General features: G+C 41.7%; 1 protein-coding gene across 1 annotated transcript; it reads right to left on the bottom strand.

Annotated features, from left to right (window-relative positions):
- Positions 1-14,454: 14,454 nt before the first annotated feature.
- Positions 14,455-16,995, bottom strand: LOC114441659 (piggyBac transposable element-derived protein 4-like). The gene is made up of 2 exons (XM_028414683.1): positions 15,865-16,995; positions 14,455-15,759 (listed from the first exon to the last, which is right to left on the bottom strand). Exons 1-2 carry the CDS (start codon positions 16,595-16,597, stop codon positions 14,792-14,794), a joined length of 1,701 nt encoding a protein of 566 aa, XP_028270484.1. The 5' UTR covers positions 16,598-16,995; the 3' UTR covers positions 14,455-14,791.
- Between the last annotated feature and the right edge of the window lie 9,364 nt (positions 16,996-26,359).

Below are 26,359 nucleotides of genomic sequence, written 5' to 3'. Positions count from 1 at the left end.
TAAGATTGTATCTGGATAGTCTTTAAACTGGATACATTCAGACCTATTTTCAAATCTGACAAGCGTGTCCGCACTTAATTCGGCTTAATCCCGCTTTTTGGGGGTCCTCCAAACCACTAGGTGGTGCCTCGTAATATACAGAGTCCATTCAGGCTGCAGTAGGACTGTGTGTGCGCATGCGTCGTGCAGTTTTTTGTCCCGTGTCTCTACCCGTGAACCGGAAGTAGCATATCACTAACCGGAAAGAGCATGTCGCTAACCGGAAGTATCACATCGCTAGCCTGATTCGCTATCTGCATGATAATATATGTTTTATAGTTTTTTCCTTTATTTAGAAAATCATCCATACATCCACACATCCATTGTATGAAACCCTTTGTCATCCTGCCCAAATAAATGTTTAAAATGGCTCTTGGATCCAGTGTTTGAATGTGCACACCAGATGGAGGTTCAAACCCAGAGACAGTCTTTTGCACTTAAAACGCTCATTAGATGCTGCTCTATCAAACTTGTATTGAATTTTCTAATTCCGAATCATTTCCGCACGCCAGGCTCTCAAAGTTGGAGTGGTTTTTGAGGTCTCCTATGCTGTTACCATGGTGACAGGCTAACACACAGAGGCATACAAAGCCTTCTTTTAGAGAAATAAATATGAACTAGAAAATGCAAGTTTGATTGCTGCAGCTGAAGCATTGCTTTGAATCCTTCACATCAGCATTCAAAGCAATGCTTCAGCTGCAGCAATCAAACTTGCATATATTTATTTCTCTAAAAGAAGTTTGGACATTAGGAGGGTTAGAGATGAGAAGAGCTCGTTACTTACTTCTGCAGTGAAGCAGGATGTCCAGGATCGTTTAGCAGTGAGAGAAAATTCTTTGTTATCCATCTCTTTCCGGAAAACGCAACTTGTTCGCAACATGGTGACTACTCAGTTGTGTCTGAAAAGACTAAAGCTTTTCAGATACTGCATCTCTATGGTGACAATCAACATTCTAACCTGTGTCATCGTCAACATCATCGTCATAGCAACATTTAAAAACAAATAAACAGGTTTGTTTTTAAATTTGACAAATTTTATATGAAACATTGTGTTTTTTTGCTCAGCAAAACTATTGTAAAAGTCAACTTCTTAAAAATGAAAGAAAACAGGATGTGGCTTTATAAATATTTTTTATACACCTTATTGTCCTATTGGTGTTAAGTTGAGTTGGTGTTAAACACAGACTTCCCCAAAATCGCAGTGTATTGGAGGCTTTACTCTAAATTTTGCAGCTGTAATAGACCCGCGATAGGAGAATTGTTTTTTTTCGTTTTTCCTTTGTGCCGTCTTCATTTACAAAGAGCAGGAGGCATACAAACTAATACTGACACATCTGAGCAAATCTCCCAAGTGTTCCCTTTATTATTACACCGAAAGTATTCAAATACACCTTGTGGTTGCTGAGATATACTCTATTTATTTTGGGTGTAAGAACCAAGAAAGAATTTTGTGTTTTACACAGTTTGGTTTGTGGCCTATATTTTCTGTTATTCTGCCAGTAGAGGGCACCCCTTGCTTTACCTTTAAAGCCACACCCTTTCCGGTCTACTTTGTCTTAGTTGGTAGGAAGGCACACAGTTTTTCTACCTTAGCCGTAGTCGTCGCGGCAGAAGTTTTAGTTTGAGTAACAGTTTAGTTACTTTGACCGTGCTACTTTGTTTGTTTCAGCACCTTTGGAAATAAAGCAACAAAAACTCAGTGGACACTGGATTTATTTACTGCACTACACGGCACATGTAGATCAATATTCCAACTAAGCACAGAGACTAAGACCATTCATTGGGCGTGCCATTTTCAAGCTGATGCCTTCAAAAAAAGGTTTGGGGGTAGAAAAGGTTAACTTTTGCAGGGACCATCTTTCCTTCTCTGGGACGACCTTGGTCCACATGCGCAGAAATTCACCATGCAGGGACAGGTCTTTGAGCATGGCCCGTCCATGGTGTCTGTGGAGAATTGCATTAGGTCTGAAATTATTACAACTGTGGGGAAAAAAACACAATGTAAACAAAAGTATTTAAATATGTGTAAGTTGATGACCCACCTCACAGCTGGAGCGGCATCCAATGACATTTTGGACACAGCAATCAGGAAGCGATCAGAGAAGCTTCTTCCTGCTGACAGGATGCGATCTGCTCCGATTTTCTTGGCAACTTGCTGCAGGTGTGCTGCTGTGCTGCCTCTAACGGCGTTACAGCGATGACTGCGGAGGGACAAAAGCAGGACATAAGGCAGCTGACATCATATCTGAATGTTTCCTCTCCTGTACATTTACTTCAGTCCGTTGTTGAGGAGAGTGCTGACTGTCCGTCCGTGGCTGCAGTTTTCCACCATGTCATCCAAAGCTAAGTTAATCTGCTTATGGACGAAGGCGTTGGTGGTTGCTGCCAGTTTGAGCAGCAGGGCTCGTCCGGTCAGCTCTACCTCCGGATCCATAGTCTGTTGTAACTGAATGTACAGCCTTGCTATGGTGTCTATAGCGCCACAGGCCACTGTTGTGCGCTGGTTGTTCACCTGTATAGTAAGAATGAGAACCATCAGTCACAGCTGTCATATGGTGCATGCAATTCCCATCAAGGATACAAAAAACAATCCTATGACGATACCTCCTCATTGAGCAGCAGACAAACTTCATGCAGTTTGGTTTTCAGTGTCTGTGCATGATGCTGCGCCAGAGCTCGGATGGTCTTCATACCATCCATTTTCTTTTTCCTGTTTAATAGATTAATGTGACTTCAGGAACTACATAATATGCAGGTCTGCTTGAGCAGTGTCCCTGTCTTACCAGTCATCTGAGAGCAGCAGGGTGACGCAGCTGATCAGGCTCGTTTCAGGGTTGGCCAGAGGCTGGAGTTCAGCTGCACCTTTTATCATGTTTATGCTGCAGTCACTGGCTGCCTTTTTGCCTGCAAGACAGAAAAATACTTGTTGCTCTCATTCAAAGTGTTGTATGTAATGTACAAGTATACAAAACCACCAAACAACTTACGTGCTTCACTCTTTCTCTTTATTAATTTCATGAATTTTCTGGGTTGGGTGCTTGTTTCTGAAGCTGTCTTAGTAAGGGTTTGGGGTGTGTGTGATGGGCAGGAGCCAGCCTGGAGAAGAGTATCTGAAACAGCACCAACTTTATTCTTCGCGGTGTGGAGCTGCACGTCTTTGACAAGCTTTTTGTCTGTGCAATGGAAAAGACGTACAACGGTGAAGGCTGGGAAGAAACTGCAGGGGTTCATTCAACATTCATCATTATGTCTTTTATTATGTCAGAGGTACTGACCTGCTTCAGGGTGTCCAGTATACACAGGTATACGAGACACTCTTCTCCTGGGTGGTTGGGCTGCAGGAGGACGAGCTGGTGTTTCATCAACGGGGCTTCTTATGTGAGAGATGGCCCTCAGCTCATCAGGTGTGTGTGTGTCTACAGAGGTGCTGCTGCTCACGGAACTGATGGAAACCTCTGGACTGTAGTCCCTGATTGTTTCATTCAACCTTCTTGGAGGTTTCTCTAAAAGAGGGCTTAATCTCCTTCCGTGCTGGAGGGGGGATTTCCCTCTGCTGGGAGTAGCAGGTGGTTTTGGCAAGTTCCCTTTCTGAAATGAGTGTCCCAGTCTCTCCAGCACAGCATCGTTTCGGGCTTTATTTGAGGCATACATTCGATCTACTTGATCAGATATCGATGCCATTTTTGCATGCTCAGCCCGCTCTATGTCCACGATGCGGGACTCTTTGGTGGCCTGATAATGATATAGGTAATGGCCTCCAGTTTGCTGTGGGACAAGCCAATAAAACAAGTTAGGACCAACAGAAAACAATCTATAGCACTAAAATCATGTAAGACACATTTATCAGTGGTTCATTTTATTTTATTTTTTTATTCAAACAGAAGAAACTATTTAAGCAAAGAAACAACAGAAATGTGTTCTGTTATTTTGTTACTCAAATGAAATAATTTATTAGATAGATTAGATCGACCAGATTTAATCTCCAAACTTATATTCTACTAGCAACAAATTCAAAATCAGCAAATTTCACATTTCTCAGATGCAACATTTCATATGCTGTTTTTGAGTTAAATAGAGTTCAAATAATCTGCATAATCTAGCGATTTAACATATATTATTAGTTTGATTGCCATTGCTAGGCAATCACCCTCTTTCTTCTTCTTTTTTTATTCTGCCATACGATTTTTGGCGCAGCATCTTCAGCATACATTGACCGATTTCAGCCATTCAATTATCAAAATGTTCATCTCACAGAGAACATTCCGGGTCAACTTTTTTAAAAGAAAGTATAGTTTTTTAAATATTAAGCAATTTCGGTGTCATGCGCCAAATGTATCTCCTCCTACAAATTTCACGCTACAGACTCCATTTTAGTTCACTTTGGCCACATTCACACTGGAGAAAGTCATTCCAGCTAGAGTAAGATTGTATCTGGATAGTCTTTAAACTGGATACATTCAGACCTATTTTCAAATCTGGCTATCACACAAGCGTGTCCGCACTTAATTCGGCTTAATCCCGCTTTTTGGGGGTCCTCCAAACCACTAGGTGGTGCCTCGTAATATACAGAGTCCATTCAGGCTGCAGTAGGACTGTGTGTGCGCATGCGTCGTGCAGTTTTTTGTCCCGTGTCTCTACCCGTGAACCGGAAGTAGCATATCACTAACCGGAAAGAGCATGTCGCTAACCGGAAGTATCACATCGCTAGCCTGATTCGCTATCTGCATGATAATATATGTTTTATAGTTTTTTCCTTTATTTAGAAAATCATCCATACATCCACACATCCATTGTATGAAACCCTTTGTCATCCTGCCCAAATAAATGTTTAAAATGGCTCTTGGATCCAGTGTTTGAATGTGCACACCAGATGGAGGTTCAAACCCAGAGACAGTCTTTTGCACTTAAAACGCTCATTAGATGCTGCTCTATCAAACTTGTATTGAATTTTCTAATTCCGAATCATTTCCGCACGCCAGGCTCTCAAAGTTGGAGTGGTTTTTGAGGTCTCCTATGCTGTTACCATGGTGACAGGCTAACACACAGAGGCATACAAAGCCTTCTTTTAGAGAAATAAATATGAACTAGAAAATGCAAGTTTGATTGCTGCAGCTGAAGCATTGCTTTGAATCCTTCACATCAGCATTCAAAGCAATGCTTCAGCTGCAGCAATCAAACTTGCATATATTTATTTCTCTAAAAGAAGTTTGGACATTAGGAGGGTTAGAGATGAGAAGAGCTCGTTACTTACTTCTGCAGTGAAGCAGGATGTCCAGGATCGTTTAGCAGTGAGAGAAAATTCTTTGTTATCCATCTCTTTCCGGAAAACGCAACTTGTTCGCAACATGGTGACTACTCAGTTGTGTCTGAAAAGACTAAAGCTTTTCAGATACTGCATCTCTATGGTGACAATCAACATTCTAACCTGTGTCATCGTCAACATCATCGTCATAGCAACATTTAAAAACAAATAAACAGGTTTGTTTTTAAATTTGACAAATTTTATATGAAACATTGTGTTTTTTTGCTCAGCAAAACTATTGTAAAAGTCAACTTCTTAAAAATGAAAGAAAACAGGATGTGGCTTTATAAATATTTTTTATACACCTTATTGTCCTATTGGTGTTAAGTTGAGTTGGTGTTAAACACAGACTTCCCCAAAATCGCAGTGTATTGGAGGCTTTACTCTAAATTTTGCAGCTGTAATAGACCCGCGATAGGAGAATTGTTTTTTTTCGTTTTTCCTTTGTGCCGTCTTCATTTACAAAGAGCAGGAGGCATACAAACTAATACTGACACATCTGAGCAAATCTCCCAAGTGTTCCCTTTATTATTACACCGAAAGTATTCAAATACACCTTGTGGTTGCTGAGATATACTCTATTTATTTTGGGTGTAAGAACCAAGAAAGAATTTTGTGTTTTACACAGTTTGGTTTGTGGCCTATATTTTCTGTTATTCTGCCAGTAGAGAGCACCCCTTGCTTTACCTTTAAAGCCACACCCTTTCCGGTCTACTTTGTCTTAGTTGGTAGGAAGGCACACAGTTTTTCTACCTTAGCCGTAGTCGTCGCGGCAGAAGTTTTAGTTTGAGTAACAGTTTAGTTACTTTGACCGTGCTACTTTGTTTGTTTCAGCACCTTTGGAAATAAAGCAACAAAAACTCAGTGGACACTGGATTTATTTACTGCACTACACGGCACATGTAGATCAATATTCCAACTAAGCACAGAGACTAAGACCATTCATTGGGCGTGCCATTTTCAAGCTGATTTCTTCAAAAAAAGGTTTGGGGGTAGAAAAGGTTAACTTTTGCAGGGACCATCTTTCCTTCTCTGGGACGACCTTGGTCCACATGCGCAGAAATTCACCATGCAGGGACAGGTCTTTGAGCATGGCCCGTCCATGGTGTCTGTGGAGAATTGCATTAGGTCTGAAATTATTACAACTGTGGGGAAAAAAACACAATGTAAACAAAAGTATTTAAATATGTGTAAGTTGATGACCCACCTCACAGCTGGAGCGGCATCCAATGACATTTTGGACACAGCAATCAGGAAGCGATCAGAGAAGCTTCTTCCTGCTGACAGGATGCGATCTGCTCCGATTTTCTTGGCAACTTGCTGCAGGTGTGCTGCTGTGCTGCCTCTAACGGCGTTACAGCGATGACTGCGGAGGGACAAAAGCAGGACATAAGGCAGCTGACATCATATCTGAATGTTTCCTCTCCTGTACATTTACTTCAGTCCGTTGTTGAGGAGAGTGCTCACTGTCCGTCCGTGGCTGCAGTTTTCCACCATGTCATCCAAAGCTAAGTTAATCTGCTTATGGACGAAGGCGTTGGTGGTTGCTGCCAGTTTGAGCAGCAGGGCTCGTCCGGTCAGCTCTACCTCCGGATCCATAGTCTGTTGTAACTGAATGTACAGCCTTGCTATGGTGTCTATAGCGCCACAGGCCACTGTTGTGCGCTGGTTGTTCACCTGTATAGTAAGAATGAGAACCATCAGTCACAGCTGTCATATGGTGCATGCAATTCCCATCAAGGATACAAAAAACAATCCTATGACGATACCTCCTCATTGAGCAGCAGACAAACTTCATGCAGTTTGGTTTTCAGTGTCTGTGCATGATGCTGCGCCAGAGCTCGGATGGTCTTCATACCATCCATTTTCTTTTTCCTGTTTAATAGATTAATGTGACTTCAGGAACTACATAATATGCAGGTCTGCTTGAGCAGTGTCCCTGTCTTACCAGTCATCTGAGAGCAGCAGGGTGACGCAGCTGATCAGGCTCGTTTCAGGGTTGGCCAGAGGCTGGAGTTCAGCTGCACCTTTTATCATGTTTATGCTGCAGTCACTGGCTGCCTTTTTGCCTGCAAGACAGAAAAATACTTGTTGCTCTCATTCAAAGTGTTGTATGTAATGTACAAGTATACAAAACCACCAAACAACTTACGTGCTTCACTCTTTCTCTTTATTAATTTCATGAATTTTCTGGGTTGGGTGCTTGTTTCTGAAGCTGTCTTAGTAAGGGTTTGGGGTGTGTGTGATGGGCAGGAGCCAGCCTGGAGAAGAGTATCTGAAACAGCACCAACTTTATTCTTCGCGGTGTGGAGCTGCACGTCTTTGACAAGCTTTTTGTCTGTGTAATGGAAAAGACGTACAACGGTGAAGGCTGGGAAGAAACCGCAGGGGTTCATTCAACATTCATCATTATGTCTTTTATTATGTCAGAGGTACTGACCTGCTTCGGGGTGTCCAGTATACACAGGTATACGAGACACTCTTCTCCTGGGTGGTTGGGCTGCAGGAGGACGAGCTGGTGTTTCATCAACGGGGCTTCTTATGTGAGAGATGGCCCTCAGCTCATCAGGTGTGTGTGTGTCTACAGAGGTGCTGCTGCTCACGGAACTGATGGAAACCTCTGGACTGTAGTCCCTGATTGTTTCATTCAACCTTCTTGGAGGTTTCTCTAAAAGAGGGCTTAATCTCCTTCCGTGCTGGAGGGGGGATTTCCCTCTGCTGGGAGTAGCAGGTGGTTTTGGCAAGTTCCCTTTCTGAAATGAGTGTCCCAGTCTCTCCAGCACAGCATCGTTTCGGGCTTTATTTGAGGCATACATTCGATCTACTTGATCAGATATCGATGCCATTTTTGCATGCTCAGCCCGCTCTATGTCCACGATGCGGGACTCTTTGGTGGCCTGATAATGATATAGGTAATGGCCTCCAGTTTGCTGTGGGACAAGCCAATAAAACAAGTTAGGACCAACAGAAAACAATCTATAGCACTAAAATCATGTAAGACACATTTATCAGTGGTTCATTTTATTTTATTTTTTATTCAAACAGAAGAAACTATTTAAGCAAAGAAACAACAGAAATGTGTTCTGTTATTTTGTTACTCAAATGAAATAATTTATTAGATAGATTAGATCGACCAGATTTAATCTCCAAACTTATATTCTACTAGCAACACATTCAAAATCAGCAAATTTCACATTTCTCAGATGCAACATTTCATATGCTGTTTTTGAGTTAAATAGAGTTCAAATAATCTGCATAATCTAGCGATTTAACGTATATTATTAGTTTGATTGCCATTGCTAGGCAATCACCCTCTTTCTTCTTCTTTTTTATTCTGCCATACGATTTTTGGCGCAGCATCTTCAGCATACATTGACCGATTTCAGCCATTCAATTATCAAAATGTTCATCTCACAGAGAACATTCCGGGTCAACTTTTTTTAAAAAAAGTATAGTTTTTTAAATATTAACCTGTTTAACCCGATGGGCCTTCCGAAGGGCCGAAAACGTACAGGCACTATTACTTCAAATTCTGATCAAATTCTGCCACGGTTGCGGCCATGTTTGTAGTCCAATGAAAGAGGACAAACTACTGAATCGAATGGTACAAAAAATCTAATGGACTACAATACCCAGCTGACGTAAAATCCCTGTGTAAAGACTAGACGCAACAACACTAACGCTAGCTAACTACGCGTATGTGTTTGTGGAGGTTGTAGTTGCTTTAGTGTGCTTCAGTGACTTTCGGTGAATTTCAGTGAGTTTCAGTAAGTGTCAGAGGGTTTTTTTAGGTTGTTAGCTAGCGTATCTCTTCATGATACCGTGACGAGAGGGGCATGGAGCAGAATTTCAACGGCAGGAATTTCCGGATTCGTTCGACCCCGTTGCCAGCAACGTTGAACGTTGGAAAAGATAGACCCAGTTTGAGTAAGTTGAGTAAGTTTTGTACATTTATTTTGAAGTGTAAACTGTTTGTTGCTAATATCCGTGTTGATCGATAAAATGATTTATTATATATATACGTGTACACAATATAGTAGACAGCAGGGTGGTAGTTGGGGTGAGAGAGGAGGATGCAGAGGATAGTGGTGATGATTGACTGTGGCAACCCCTAAGGGAACAGCTGAACAGAGATGAAGAAGGATGATTCAATCCTATTCAATACTGTCTTTACATATTATTTACATAATATGTGTATTTCAATATGTATGCAATTACAGATAATAATAATTGTTATTATTTTCACAGCCAACAAGAGGGAAGAGAAGAGGAAAGTGAGGTCCCAGGCCCATCTGGGCTCAACACTGAGGCATCACCTCTCCTTGTTGTTATTTTTATTTTCTTTACCTAATATTTGGTTGGACTTTCATTAATGTACATTAGTTATTAGTTATTATAATAAAAACTACTCTATTTGGAGACAAAATCATACATTTTGATGTTTTTTTCTATTGATTTTACACTGTGCATAATGGTAGAAGTTGATGAAGTGCAAGGTAAATTCATACCCAAAAGCTCCAGTAGATGGCAATAGACTAGTGAAATGGATATACATTGTATTTTCCAGCCAGTTTCCACTGGAAATGAGTAAGCTAGCTATAGCTATAGTAACCTATTTGGCAATGTGGTGCCAAATTGTGCCAAACTGAGTGTCCGCCTGGTGATATCCTTACTAAAACCTTTGTGAAGGCTTTGCCTTTTGTTCAAATTCTTTCAAATTTGGTATATTTGTAGCCAAGGAATAGCTGAATGTGATCAATGGCATCTGTGTACATAGAATCATTGTTAGCATAATGTTTTCCTCTGTCAAATAGGAAAAAAACTCAGGCGAGGATAAAATTGTTACATTTCTCCTGTAGTTTTTTCTAATTTACTCAGGCATACTAATAGACACAATATTTTAAACACTGGAAATGCATTCTCTGAGGTCCCTAGATGTCCCTAGACACCAAGAACATGCATATGCACATTATTATTGTGGTGCATTTCCTCATTTTCTTCGGGAATGTCTTTTTAGGTGATTTTTTCTTTTAATATGGCCAGGGTTTAAAGGGTTAAGCAATTTCGGTGTCATGCGCCAAATGTATCTCCTCCTACAAATTTCACGCTACAGACTCCATTTTAGTTCACTTTGGCCACATTCACACTGGAGAAAGTCATTCCAGCTAGAGTAAGATTGTATCTGGATAGTCTTTAAACTGGATACATTCAGACCTATTTTCAAATCTGACAAGCGTGTCCGCACTTAATTCGGCTTAATCCCGCTTTTTGGGGGTCCTCCAAACCACTAGGTGGTGCCTCATAACATACAGAGTCCATTCAGGCTGCAGTAGGACTGTGTGTGCGCATGCGTCGTGCAGTTTTTTGTCCCGTGTCTCTACCCGTGAACCGGAAGTAGCATATCACTAACCGGAAAGAGCATGTCGCTAACCGGAAGTATCACATCGCTAGCCTGATTCGCTATCTGCATGATAATATATGTTTTATAGTTTTTTCCTTTATTTAGAAAATCATCCATACATCCACACATCCATTGTATGAAACCCTTTGTCATCCTGCCCAAATAAATGTTTAAAATGGCTCTTGGATCCAGTGTTTGAATGTGCACACCAGATGGAGGTTCAAACCCAGAGACAGTCTTTTGCACTTAAAACGCTCATTAGATGCTGCTCTATCAAACTTGTATTGAATTTTCTAATTCCGAATCATTTCCGCACGCCAGGCTCTCAAAGTTGGAGTGGTTTTTGAGGTCTCCTATGCTGTTACCATGGTGACAGGCTAACACACAGAGGCATACAAAGCCTTCTTTTAGAGAAATAAATATGAACTAGAAAATGCAAGTTTGATTGCTGCAGCTGAAGCATTGCTTTGAATCCTTCACATCAGCATTCAAAGCAATGCTTCAGCTGCAGCAATCAAACTTGCATATATTTATTTCTCTAAAAGAAGTTTGGACATTAGGAGGGTTAGAGATGAGAAGAGCTCGTTACTTACTTCTGCAGTGAAGCAGGATGTCCAGGATCGTTTAGCAGTGAGAGAAAATTCTTTGTTATCCATCTCTTTCCGGAAAACGCAACTTGTTCGCAACATGGTGACTACTCAGTTGTGTCTGAAAAGACTAAAGCTTTTCAGATACTGCATCTCTATGGTGACAATCAACATTCTAACCTGTGTCATCGTCAACATCATCGTCATAGCAACATTTAAAAACAAATAAACAGGTTTGTTTTTAAATTTGACAAATTTTATATGAAACATTGTGTTTTTTTGCTCAGCAAAACTATTGTAAAAGTCAACTTCTTAAAAATGAAAGAAAACAGGATGTGGCTTTATAAATATTTTTTATACACCTTATTGTCCTATTGGTGTTAAGTTGAGTTGGTGTTAAACACAGACTTCCCCAAAATCGCAGTGTATTGGAGGCTTTACTCTAAATTTTGCAGCTGTAATAGACCCGCGATAGGAGAATTGTTTTTTTTTCGTTTTTCCTTTGTGCCGTCTTCATTTACAAAGAGCAGGAGGCATACAAACTAATACTGACACATCTGAGCAAATCTCCCAAGTGTTCCCTTTATTATTACACCGAAAGTATTCAAATACACCTTGTGGTTGCTGAGATATACTCTATTTATTTTGGGTGTAAGAACCAAGAAAGAATTTTGTGTTTTACACAGTTTGGTTTGTGGCCTATATTTTCTGTTATTCTGCCAGTAGAGGGCACCCCTTGCTTTACCTTTAAAGCCACACCCTTTCCGGTCTACTTTGTCTTAGTTGGTAGGAAGGCACACAGTTTTTCTACCTTAGCCGTAGTCGTCGCGGCAGAAGTTTTAGTTTGAGTAACAGTTTAGTTACTTTGACCGTGCTACTTTGTTTGTTTCAGCACCTTTGGAAATAAAGCAACAAAAACTCAGTGGACACTGGATTTATTTACTGCACTACACGGCACATGTAGATCAATATTCCAACTAAGCACAGAGACTAAGACCATTCATTGGGCGTGCCATTTTCAAGCTGATTTCTTCAAAAAAAGGTTTGGGGGTAGAAAAGGTTAACTTTTGCAGGGACCATCTTTCCTTCTCTGGGACGACCTTGGTCCACATGCGCAGAAATTCACCATGCAGGGACAGGTCTTTGAGCATGGCCCGTCCATGGTGTCTGTGGAGAATTGCATTAGGTCTGAAATTATTACAACTGTGGGGAAAAAAACACAATGTAAACAAAAGTATTTAAATATGTGTAAGTTGATGACCCACCTCACAGCTGGAGCGGCATCCAATGACATTTTGGACACAGCAATCAGGAAGCGATCAGAGAAGCTTCTTCCTGCTGACAGGATGCGATCTGCTCCGATTTTCTTGGCAACTTGCTGCAGGTGTGCTGCTGTGCTGCCTCTAACGGCGTTACAGCGATGACTGCGGAGGGACAAAAGCAGGACATAAGGCAGCTGACATCATATCTGAATGTTTCCTCTCCTGTACATTTACTTCAGTCCGTTGTTGAGGAGAGTGCTGACTGTCCGTCCGTGGCTGCAGTTTTCCACCATGTCATCCAAAGCTAAGTTAATCTGCTTATGGACGAAGGCGTTGGTGGTTGCTGCCAGTTTGAGCAGCAGGGCTCGTCCGGTCAGCTCTACCTCCGGATCCATAGTCTGTTGTAACTGAATGTACAGCCTTGCTATGGTGTCTATAGCGCCACAGGCCACTGTTGTGCGCTGGTTGTTCACCTGTATAGTAAGAATGAGAACCATCAGTCACAGCTGTCATATGGTGCATGCAATTCCCATCAAGGATACAAAAAACAATCCTATGACGATACCTCCTCATTGAGCAGCAGACAAACTTCATGCAGTTTGGTTTTCAGTGTCTGTGCATGATGCTGCGCCAGAGCTCGGATGGTCTTCATACCATCCATTTTCTTTTTCCTGTTTAATAGATTAATGTGACTTCAGGAACTACATAATATGCAGGTCTGCTTGAGCAGTGTCCCTGTCTTACCAGTCATCTGAGAGCAGCAGGGTGACGCAGCTGATCAGGCTCGTTTCAGGGTTGGCCAGAGGCTGGAGTTCAGCTGCACCTTTTATCATGTTTATGCTGCAGTCACTGGCTGCCTTTTTGCCTGCAAGACAGAAAAATACTTGTTGCTCTCATTCAAAGTGTTGTATGTAATGTACAAGTATACAAAACCACCAAACAACTTACGTGCTTCACTCTTTCTCTTTATTAATTTCATGAATTTTCTGGGTTGGGTGCTTGTTTCTGAAGCTGTCTTAGTAAGGGTTTGGGGTGTGTGTGATGGGCAGGAGCCAGCCTGGAGAAGAGTATCTGAAACAGCACCAACTTTATTCTTCGCGGTGTGGAGCTGCACGTCTTTGACAAGCTTTTTGTCTGTGTAATGGAAAAGACGTACAACGGTGAAGGCTGGGAAGAAACCGCAGGGGTTCATTCAACATTCATCATTATGTCTTTTATTATGTCAGAGGTACTGACCTGCTTCGGGGTGTCCAGTATACACAGGTATACGAGACACTCTTCTCCTGGGTGGTTGGGCTGCAGGAGGACGAGCTGGTGTTTCATCAACGGGGCTTCTTATGTGAGAGATGGCCCTCAGCTCATCAGGTGTGTGTGTGTCTACAGAGGTGCTGCTGCTCACGGAACTGATGGAAACCTCTGGACTGTAGTCCCTGATTGTTTCATTCAACCTTCTTGGAGGTTTCTCTAAAAGAGGGCTTAATCTCCTTCCGTGCTGGAGGGGGGATTTCCCTCTGCTGGGAGTAGCAGGTGGTTTTGGCAAGTTCCCTTTCTGAAATGAGTGTCCCAGTCTCTCCAGCACAGCATCGTTTCGGGCTTTATTTGAGGCATACATTCGATCTACTTGATCAGATATCGATGCCATTTTTGCATGCTCAGCCCGCTCTATGTCCACGATGCGGGACTCTTTGGTGGCCTGATAATGATATAGGTAATGGCCTCCAGTTTGCTGTGGGACAAGCCAATAAAACAAGTTAGGACCAACAGAAAACAATCTATAGCACTAAAATCATGTAAGACACATTTATCAGTGGTTCATTTTATTTTATTTTTTATTCAAACAGAAGAAACTATTTAACCCTCCTGTTGTCCTCATATCCTCTATACACCCCGTGTCCTCCCGGTCAAAATGACCCGTCTTCACTAAATCCACAATAATATAAGCAGTTTATTCGATTTTTAAACACCAAATTTTATTTTGCTTGAAGAAACATTAACCACAAAACATGTAAATACTTGAGTTTTCCCTTTTCACCTGCATTTCTATAGTTTTAGAAACAAAACAAATATTCAAAAAGGAATATCGAATGCCTCTTAATTCATCGCAATGAGTTAGATTCTTCTGATTTTTTTGCCAGTGAACAATGTAAGAAAATATACAATCCAAAAAACAATATAACCCAACTAAACAACAATAATTCAACTAATTAGCACATGTAGGGCAGTATGCAAATGCACAGCTCTTGCAGATATATTTCTTACACCTACTGCACACAGTATGTGTTTTACAGTCCTTCTTTGGCGGGCAGAACTGACATCTCTTTCTTTTACTTGCCCCGGCTGGGGCAGTGGCTGTGGCAGCTGGATCCTCAGGTTGATCAGGGGTTCCTGCACTCTGTATAGCTTTGACAACTGCTGCAGAGGCTTCTGTGCGGGGGAAATGCTTCCTCCTTTCAATAAGTGGTGTTACAAGTGCCTTTCCTAACTGCTCCAGGAACACCCTCCTCTTGTTCTGCTTACGAGGCATCCAGGTTGGGTTGATCTCTCTCCAAATCACAAAGGCATTGTAAGAGGAAACATCAATGATGTTGTGGAAGATGACCAGGGGCCAGCGGGCAGTCATCCTTCTGCAGCTGTAGGTTCCAATCACCTTATCTAGATTGTCCACACCCCCTTTGTTACAGTTGTAGTCTAGGATGATGGATGGCTTCCTGTCCTCACGATCACTAATGCCAGCATCTGTGTGTAGTGTGCTCAGAAGTACTACATTCTTATTTTTCTTTGGGATGTAGGACACTAGGGTGGTGGTGGGTGTGAAGGCAAACTTGGATGAGAAGACCTCTCTCTCCTTTGTTGCAAGCAGTGCAGGTGGGAGCTCAGGCTTGTTCTTTCGAACTGTGCCAACCATGGTTATCTTCCTCTTCAGGAGCTGCTGTCCGAGTTCATAAGAGGTGAAAAAATTGTCACATGTCACATTGTGACCCCTCAGTCCCTCTGTCACATCAAGCACTACTCTCATCCCCTGGTTCTTCTCTGGACCTCCACTGGTCAGCTTCCCAGTGTAGACTTGCATCTTCCAAGCGTAGCTTGATTTGGCATCGCAAGCCACCCATGACTTGATCCCATATTTTGCTGGCTTGCTGGGCATATACTGGCGGAAAGGACAACGACCTTTGGACAGAGATTAGCATCAATAATTTGTATCTGAGTCACAGAAAACAGTCATATAATTCAATAGTGAAAATCACTTTTATTAGCAATATGAAAATAAATTACCTCTAAATGGAACCAGTTGCTCATCCACTGTTACATCAGGCCCTGGGTTGTAGAGGTAGGGCAGCCGCTCCACCCACTTATCCCAGACCTCTCTTATGGCTGCAAGTTTGTCTGTCACACGTCTCGCTGGTCTTGACTCGCGGTTATCAAAACGTAGCAGTCTTGAATAGGTGTGAAAGAGTTTGAGTGGCATTGTAGCTCGGAAAATTGGCCTTCCACTCTCTGCATCCCATAGACTGGCTGCAGCCTCACCTCGGGACCTGTAAACACCTGCTAAGATGAGCAGCCCTAAGTAGGCCCGCAGATCAGTCTCATCCATCTTTTTCCAGCTGTCTCCATTTTTGCGAAAACCCTCCAGATTTGTCATCTCCAGGATTATTTTTTCTATTGCTGGTGTGATGAACAGGTAGAATGTAGAGACAATGTCATGGGCATGAGAAACAGCATATCTTGTGGGTCCTGGGGTCATCTTTATGACATTTTGTTCTGCCTCCCTGCCATGTTGGTCATATGCTTCCGAGAACCATGTTATTTTGCTGTTTTTTGAAAGGAAAGTCTCTCTTTCAGCTTCAGCATTTTCTTCTTCTTCTGAAGATGATTCATCATGCTCTGGGTTGTATTCCTCCCCATCTTCTTCTTCTGATACCACTTCCTCCTCTGAATCAGAGTTGTCTTGCTGGACATCTGAAAAAATCAGCTCCAGAGCCTTTTGGACGTTATAACGTGCACTCATGGCTTCAGCACAGAGAGATATGGGGGTAATGTCATCTGCAGCACCTTTATAACTTCTGGAAATCCACAGATCAAAGGCACTGTCCACGAGAACTCTTGTCTTATTTACGTCTGCTACTGATTGTTTACGTCTGCTACTGATTGATCTGAGGCAGAACTAAAACATTCTCACATTCTGTTGTGTGTAAATAACTCTGTGACTGTGATTTTAGTTGAATTTCACTGTTGGGTCATTTTGACCCGAAGACCACCTTTGTACCTTTTTTTGTACAGCATACATGATAGTGTGAACAAAGGCAACAATTCACTTTTTTTAAAGTTTGGGTCAATCTAGGAAAAGTCATAAAATTTCAAGTACAAAAATTATCATTAAGGTCATTTTTTGGGGTTTTTAAACACAGTAGCGGGTCATTTTGACCCGAGGACAACAGGAGGGTTAAGCAAAGAAACAACAGAAATGTGTTCTGTTATTTTGTTACTCAAATGAAATAATTTATTAGATAGATTAGATCGACCAGATTTAATCTCCAAACTTATATTCTACTAGCAACACATTCAAAATCAGCAAATTTCACATTTCTCAGATGCAACATTTCATATGCTGTTTTTGAGTTAAATAGAGTTCAAATAATCTGCATAATCTAGCGATTTAACGTATATTATTAGTTTGATTGCCATTGCTAGGCAATCACCCTCTTTCTTCTTCTTTTTTATTCTGCCATACGATTTTTGGCGCAGCATCTTCAGCATACATTGACCGATTTCAGCCATTCAATTATCAAAATGTTCATCTCACAGAGAACATTCCGGGTCAACTTTTTTTAAAAAAAGTATAGTTTTTTAAATATTAAGCAATTTCGGTGTCATGCGCCAAATGTATCTCCTCCTACAAATTTCACGCTACAGACTCCATTTTAGTTCACTTTGGCCACATTCACACTGGAGAAAGTCATTCCAGCTAGAGTAAGATTGTATCTGGATAGTCTTTAAACTGGATACATTCAGACCTATTTTCAAATCTGACAAGCGTGTCCGCACTTAATTCGGCTTAATCCCGCTTTTTGGGGGTCCTCCAAACCACTAGGTGGTGCCTCGTAATATACAGAGTCCATTCAGGCTGCAGTAGGACTGTGTGTGCGCATGCGTCGTGCAGTTTTTTGTCCCGTGTCTCTACCCGTGAACCGGAAGTAGCATATCACTAACCGGAAAGAGCATGTCGCTAACCGGAAGTATCACATCGCTAGCCTGATTCGCTATCTGCATGATAATATATGTTTTATAGTTTTTTCCTTTATTTAGAAAATCATCCATACATCCACACATCCATTGTATGAAACCCTTTGTCATCCTGCCCAAATAAATGTTTAAAATGGCTCTTGGATCCAGTGTTTGAATGTGCACACCAGATGGAGGTTCAAACCCAGAGACAGTCTTTTGCACTTAAAACGCTCATTAGATGCTGCTCTATCAAACTTGTATTGAATTTTCTAATTCCGAATCATTTCCGCACGCCAGGCTCTCAAAGTTGGAGTGGTTTTTGAGGTCTCCTATGCTGTTACCATGGTGACAGGCTAACACACAGAGGCATACAAAGCCTTCTTTTAGAGAAATAAATATGAACTAGAAAATGCAAGTTTGATTGCTGCAGCTGAAGCATTGCTTTGAATCCTTCACATCAGCATTCAAAGCAATGCTTCAGCTGCAGCAATCAAACTTGCATATATTTATTTCTCTAAAAGAAGTTTGGACATTAGGAGGGTTAGAGATGAGAAGAGCTCGTTACTTACTTCTGCAGTGAAGCAGGATGTCCAGGATCGTTTAGCAGTGAGAGAAAATTCTTTGTTATCCATCTCTTTCCGGAAAACGCAACTTGTTCGCAACATGGTGACTACTCAGTTGTGTCTGAAAAGACTAAAGCTTTTCAGATACTGCATCTCTATGGTGACAATCAACATTCTAACCTGTGTCATCGTCAACATCATCGTCATAGCAACATTTAAAAACAAATAAACAGGTTTGTTTTTAAATTTGACAAATTTTATATGAAACATTGTGTTTTTTTGCTCAGCAAAACTATTGTAAAAGTCAACTTCTTAAAAATGAAAGAAAACAGGATGTGGCTTTATAAATATTTTTTATACACCTTATTGTCCTATTGGTGTTAAGTTGAGTTGGTGTTAAACACAGACTTCCCCAAAATCGCAGTGTATTGGAGGCTTTACTCTAAATTTTGCAGCTGTAATAGACCCGCGATAGGAGAATTGTTTTTTTTCGTTTTTCCTTTGTGCCGTCTTCATTTACAAAGAGCAGGAGGCATACAAACTAATACTGACACATCTGAGCAAATCTCCCAAGTGTTCCCTTTATTATTACACCGAAAGTATTCAAATACACCTTGTGGTTGCTGAGATATACTCTATTTATTTTGGGTGTAAGAACCAAGAAAGAATTTTGTGTTTTACACAGTTTGGTTTGTGGCCTATATTTTCTGTTATTCTGCCAGTAGAGGGCACCCCTTGCTTTACCTTTAAAGCCACACCCTTTCCGGTCTACTTTGTCTTAGTTGGTAGGAAGGCACACAGTTTTTCTACCTTAGCCGTAGTCGTCGCGGCAGAAGTTTTAGTTTGAGTAACAGTTTAGTTACTTTGACCGTGCTACTTTGTTTGTTTCAGCACCTTTGGAAATAAAGCAACAAAAACTCAGTGGACACTGGATTTATTTACTGCACTACACGGCACATGTAGATCAATATTCCAACTAAGCACAGAGACTAAGACCATTCATTGGGCGTGCCATTTTCAAGCTGATGCCTTCAAAAAAAGGTTTGGGGGTAGAAAAGGTTAACTTTTGCAGGGACCATCTTTCCTTCTCTGGGACGACCTTGGTCCACATGCGCAGAAATTCACCATGCAGGGACAGGTCTTTGAGCATGGCCCGTCCATGGTGTCTGTGGAGAATTGCATTAGGTCTGAAATTATTACAACTGTGGGGAAAAAAACACAATGTAAACAAAAGTATTTAAATATGTGTAAGTTGATGACCCACCTCACAGCTGGAGCGGCATCCAATGACATTTTGGACACAGCAATCAGGAAGCGATCAGAGAAGCTTCTTCCTGCTGACAGGATGCGATCTGCTCCGATTTTCTTGGCAACTTGCTGCAGGTGTGCTGCTGTGCTGCCTCTAACGGCGTTACAGCGATGACTGCGGAGGGACAAAAGCAGGACATAAGGCAGCTGACATCATATCTGAATGTTTCCTCTCCTGTACATTTACTTCAGTCCGTTGTTGAGGAGAGTGCTGACTGTCCGTCCGTGGCTGCAGTTTTCCACCATGTCATCCAAAGCTAAGTTAATCTGCTTATGGACGAAGGCGTTGGTGGTTGCTGCCAGTTTGAGCAGCAGGGCTCGTCCGGTCAGCTCTACCTCCGGATCCATAGTCTGTTGTAACTGAATGTACAGCCTTGCTATGGTGTCTATAGCGCCACAGGCCACTGTTGTGCGCTGGTTGTTCACCTGTATAGTAAGAATGAGAACCATCAGTCACAGCTGTCATATGGTGCATGCAATTCCCATCAAGGATACAAAAAACAATCCTATGACGATACCTCCTCATTGAGCAGCAGACAAACTTCATGCAGTTTGGTTTTCAGTGTCTGTGCATGATGCTGCGCCAGAGCTCGGATGGTCTTCATACCATCCATTTTCTTTTTCCTGTTTAATAGATTAATGTGACTTCAGGAACTACATAATATGCAGGTCTGCTTGAGCAGTGTCCCTGTCTTACCAGTCATCTGAGAGCAGCAGGGTGACGCAGCTGATCAGGCTCGTTTCAGGGTTGGCCAGAGGCTGGAGTTCAGCTGCACCTTTTATCATGTTTATGCTGCAGTCACTGGCTGCCTTTTTGCCTGCAAGACAGAAAAATACTTGTTGCTCTCATTCAAAGTGTTGTATGTAATGTACAAGTATACAAAACCACCAAACAACTTACGTGCTTCACTCTTTCTCTTTATTAATTTCATGAATTTTCTGGGTTGGGTGCTTGTTTCTGAAGCTGTCTTAGTAAGGGTTTGGGGTGTGTGTGATGGGCAGGAGCCAGCCTGGAGAAGAGTATCTGAAACAGCACCAACTTTATTCTTCGCGGTGTGGAGCTGCACGTCTTTGACAAGCTTTTTGTCTGTGCAATGGAAAAGACGTACAACGGTGAAGGCTGGGAAGAAACCGCAGGGGTTCATTCAACATTCATCATTATGTCTTTTATTATGTCAGAGGTACTGACCTGCTTCAGGGTGTCCAGTATACACAGGTATACGAGACACTCTTCTCCTGGGTGGTTGGGCTGCAGGAGGACGAGCTGGTGTTTCATCAACGGGGCTTCTTATGTGAGAGATGGCCCTCAGCTCATCAGGTGTGTGTGTGTCTACAGAGGTGCTGCTGCTCACGGAACTGATGGAAACCTCTGGACTGTAGTCCCTGATTGTTTCATTCAACCTTCTTGGAGGTTTCTCTAAAAGAGGGCTTAATCTCCTTCCGTGCTGGAGGGGGGATTTCCCTCTGCTGGGAGTAGCAGGTGGTTTTGGCAAGTTCCCTTTCTGAAATGAGTGTCCCAGTCTCTCCAGCACAGCATCGTTTCGGGCTTTATTTGAGGCATACATTCGATCTACTTGATCAGATATCGATGCCATTTTTGCATGCTCAGCCCGCTCTATGTCCACGATGCGGGACTCTTTGGTGGCCTGATAATGATATAGGTAATGGCCTCCAGTTTGCTGTGGGACAAGCCAATAAAACAAGTTAGGACCAACAGAAAACAATCTATAGCACTAAAATCATGTAAGACACATTTATCAGTGGTTCATTTTATTTTATTTTTTATTCAAACAGAAGAAACTATTTAAGCAAAGAAACAACAGAAATGTGTTCTGTTATTTTGTTACTCAAATGAAATAATTTATTAGATAGATTAGATCGACCAGATTTAATCTCCAAACTTATATTCTACTAGCAACAAATTCAAAATCAGCAAATTTCACATTTCTCAGATGCAACATTTCATATGCTGTTTTTGAGTTAAATAGAGTTCAAATAATCTGCATAATCTAGCGATTTAACGTATATTATTAGTTTGATTGCCATTGCTAGGCAATCACCCTCTTTCTTCTTCTTTTTTATTCTGCCATACGATTTTTGGCGCAGCATCTTCAGCGTACATTGACCGATTTCAGCCATTCAATTATCAAAATGTTCATCTCACAGAGAACATTCCGGGTCAACTTTTTTAAAAAAAAGTATAGTTTTTTAAATATTAAGCAATTTCGGTGTCATGCGCCAAATGTATCTCCTCCTACAAATTTCACGCTACAGACTCCATTTTAGTTCACTTTGGCCACATTCACACTGGAGAAAGTCATTCCAGCTAGAGTAAGATTGTATCTGGATAGTCTTTAAACTGGATACATTCAGACCTATTTTCAAATCTGGCTATCACACAAGCGTGTCCGCACTTAATTCGGCTTAATCCCGCTTTTTGGGGGTCCTCCAAACCACTAGGTGGTGCCTCGTAATATACAGAGTCCATTCAGGCTGCAGTAGGACTGTGTGTGCGCATGCGTCGTGCAGTTTTTTGTCCCGTGTCTCTACCCGTGAACCGGAAGTAGCATATCACTAACCGGAAAGAGCATGTCGCTAACCGGAAGTATCACATCGCTAGCCTGATTCGCTATCTGCATGATAATATATGTTTTATAGTTTTTTCCTTTATTTAGAAAATCATCCATACATCCACACATCCATTGTATGAAACCCTTTGTCATCCTGCCCAAATAAATGTTTAAAATGGCTCTTGGATCCAGTGTTTGAATGTGCACACCAGATGGAGGTTCAAACCCAGAGACAGTCTTTTGCACTTAAAACGCTCATTAGATGCTGCTCTATCAAACTTGTATTGAATTTTCTAATTCCGAATCATTTCCGCACGCCAGGCTCTCAAAGTTGGAGTGGTTTTTGAGGTCTCCTATGCTGTTACCATGGTGACAGGCTAACACACAGAGGCATACAAAGCCTTCTTTTAGAGAAATAAATATGAACTAGAAAATGCAAGTTTGATTGCTGCAGCTGAAGCATTGCTTTGAATCCTTCACATCAGCATTCAAAGCAATGCTTCAGCTGCAGCAATCAAACTTGCATATATTTATTTCTCTAAAAGAAGTTTGGACATTAGGAGGGTTAGAGATGAGAAGAGCTCGTTACTTACTTCTGCAGTGAAGCAGGATGTCCAGGATCGTTTAGCAGTGAGAGAAAATTCTTTGTTATCCATCTCTTTCCGGAAAACGCAACTTGTTCGCAACATGGTGACTACTCAGTTGTGTCTGAAAAGACTAAAGCTTTTCAGATACTGCATCTCTATGGTGACAATCAACATTCTAACCTGTGTCATCGTCAACATCATCGTCATAGCAACATTTAAAAACAAATAAACAGGTTTGTTTTTAAATTTGACAAATTTTATATGAAACATTGTGTTTTTTTGCTCAGCAAAACTATTGTAAAAGTCAACTTCTTAAAAATGAAAGAAAACAGGATGTGGCTTTATAAATATTTTTTATACACCTTATTGTCCTATTGGTGTTAAGTTGAGTTGGTGTTAAACACAGACTTCCCCAAAATCGCAGTGTATTGGAGGCTTTACTCTAAATTTTGCAGCTGTAATAGACCCGCGATAGGAGAATTTTTTTTTTCGTTTTTCCTTTGTGCCGTCTTCATTTACAAAGAGCAGGAGGCATACAAACTAATACTGACACATCTGAGCAAATCTCCCAAGTGTTCCCTTTCTAATTACACCGAAAGTATTCAAATACACCTTGTGGTTGCTGAGATATACTCTATTTATTTTGGGTGTAAGAACCAAGAAAGAATTTTGTGTTTTACACAGTTTGGTTTGTGGCCTATATTTTCTGTTATTCTGCCAGTAGAGGGCACCCCTTGCTTTACCTTTAAAGCCACACCCTTTCCGGTCTACTTTGTCTTAGTTGGTAGGAAGGCACACAGTTTTTCTACCTTAGCCGTAGTCGTCGCGGCAGAAGTTTTAGTTTGAGTAACAGTTTAGTTACTTTGACCGTGCTACTTTGTTTGTTTCAGCACCTTTGGAAATAAAGCAACAAAAACTCAGTGGACACTGGATTTATTTACTGCACTACACGGCACATGTAGATCAATATTCCAACTAAGCACAGAGACTAAGACCATTCATTGGGCGTGCCATTTTCAAGCTGATGCCTTCAAAAAAGGTTTGGGGGTAGAAAAGGTTAACTTTTGCAGGGACCATCTTTCCTTCTCTGGGACGACCTTGGTCCACATGCGCAGAAATTCACCATGCAGGGACAGGTCTTTGAGCATGGCCCGTCCATGGTGTCTGTGGAGAATTGCATTAGGTCTGAAATTATTACAACTGTGGGGAAAAAAACACAATGTAAACAAAAGTATTTAAATATGTGTAAGTTGATGACCCACCTCACAGCTGGAGCGGCATCCAATGACATTTTGGACACAGCAATCAGGAAGCGATCAGAGAAGCTTCTTCCTGCTGACAGGATGCGATCTGCTCCGATTTTCTTGGCAACTTGCTGCAGGTGTGCTGCTGTGCTGCCTCTAACGGCGTTACAGCGATGACTGCGGAGGGACAAAAGCAGGACATAAGGCAGCTGACATCATATCTGAATGTTTCCTCTCCTGTACATTTACTTCAGTCCGTTGTTGAGGAGAGTGCTGACTGTCCGTCCGTGGCTGCAGTTTTCCACCATGTCATCCAAAGCTAAGTTAATCTGCTTATGGACGAAGGCGTTGGTGGTTGCTGCCAGTTTGAGCAGCAGGGCTCGTCCGGTCAGCTCTACCTCCGGATCCATAGTCTGTTGTAACTGAATGTACAGCCTTGCTATGGTGTCTATAGCGCCACAGGCCACTGTTGTGCGCTGGTTGTTCACCTGTATAGTAAGAATGAGAACCATCAGTCACAGCTGTCATATGGTGCATGCAATTCCCATCAAGGATACAAAAAACAATCCTATGACGATACCTCCTCATTGAGCAGCAGACAAACTTCATGCAGTTTGGTTTTCAGTGTCTGTGCATCATGCTGCGCCAGAGCTCGGATGGTCTTCATACCATCCATTTTCTTTTTCCTGTTTAATAGATTAATGTGACTTCAGGAACTACATAATATGCAGGTCTGCTTGAGCAGTGTCCCTGTCTTACCAGTCATCTGAGAGCAGCAGGGTGACGCAGCTGATCAGGCTCGTTTCAGGGTTGGCCAGAGGCTGGAGTTCAGCTGCACCTTTTATCATGTTTATGCTGCAGTCACTGGCTGCCTTTTTGCCTGCAAGACAGAAAAATACTTGTTGCTCTCATTCAAAGTGTTGTATGTAATGTACAAGTATACAAAACCACCAAACAACTTACGTGCTTCACTCTTTCTCTTTATTAATTTCATGAATTTTCTGGGTTGGGTGCTTGTTTCTGAAGCTGTCTTAGTAAGGGTTTGGGGTGTGTGTGATGGGCAGGAGCCAGCCTGGAGAAGAGTATCTGAAACAGCACCAACTTTATTCTTCGCGGTGTGGAGCTGCACGTCTTTGACAAGCTTTTTGTCTGTGTAATGGAAAAGACGTACAACGGTGAAGGCTGGGAAGAAACCGCAGGGGTTCATTCAACATTCATCATTATGTCTTTTATTATGTCAGAGGTACTGACCTGCTTCGGGGTGTCCAGTATACACAGGTATACGAGACACTCTTCTCCTGGGTGGTTGGGCTGCAGGAGGACGAGCTGGTGTTTCATCAACGGGGCTTCTTATGTGAGAGATGGCCCTCAGCTCATCAGGTGTGTGTGTGTCTACAGAGGTGCTGCTGCTCACGGAACTGATGGAAACCTCTGGACTGTAGTCCCTGATTGTTTCATTCCACCTTCTTGGAGGTTTCTCTAAAAGAGGGCTTAATCTCCTTCCGTGCTGGAGGGGGGATTTCCCTCTGCTGGGAGTAGCAGGTGGTTTTGGCAAGTTCCCTTTCTGAAATGAGTGTCCCAGTCTCTCCAGCACAGCATCATTTCGGGCTTTATTTGAGGCATACATTCGATCTACTTGATCAGATATCGATGCCATTTTTGCATGCTCAGCCCGCTCTATGTCCACGATGCGGGACTCTTTGGTGGCCTGATAATGATATAGGTAATGGCCTCCAGTTTGCTGTGGGACAAGCCAATAAAACAAGTTAGGACCAACAGAAAACAATCTATAGCACTAAAATCATGTAAGACACATTTATCAGTGGTTCATTTTATTTTATTTTTTATTCAAACAGAAGAAACTATTTAAGCAAAGAAACAACAGAAATGTGTTCTGTTATTTTGTTACTCAAATGAAATAATTTATTAGATAGATTAGATCGACCAGATTTAATCTCCAAACTTATATTCTACTAGCAACAAATTCAAAATCAGCAAATTTCACATTTCTCAGATGCAACATTTCATATGCTGTTTTTGAGTTAAATAGAGTTCAAATAATCTGCATAATCTAGCGATTTAACGTATATTATTAGTTTGATTGCCATTGCTAGGCAATCACCCTCTTTCTTCTTCTTTTTTATTCTGCCATACGATTTTTGGCGCAGCATCTTCAGCATACATTGACCGATTTCAGCCATTCAATTATCAAAATGTTCATCTCACAGAGAACATTCCGGGTCAACTTTTTTAAAAAAAGTATAGTTTTTTAA

This window comes from Parambassis ranga, chromosome 9 (assembly GCF_900634625.1).
Source record: "Parambassis ranga chromosome 9, fParRan2.1, whole genome shotgun sequence".
In the NCBI taxonomy this organism is placed as follows: Eukaryota; Metazoa; Chordata; class Actinopteri; family Ambassidae; genus Parambassis; species Parambassis ranga.
The sequence above is the reverse complement of the archived record's forward strand: the minus strand, read 5'-3'. Positions and strand labels throughout refer to the sequence as shown.

What these genes read in the sequence shown, in the direction of transcription:
- LOC114441659 (XM_028414683.1), bottom strand. Translation starts at nt 16,597, where the DNA reads ATGAGTGCACGTTATAACGTCCAAAAGGCTCTGGAGCTGATTTTTTCA. An exon ending in GCAACTGGTTCCATTTAGAG is followed by an intron (nt 15,760 to 15,864) that starts GTAATTTATTTT and finishes CTCTGTCCAAAG; the next exon opens with GTCGTTGTCCTTTCCGCCAG.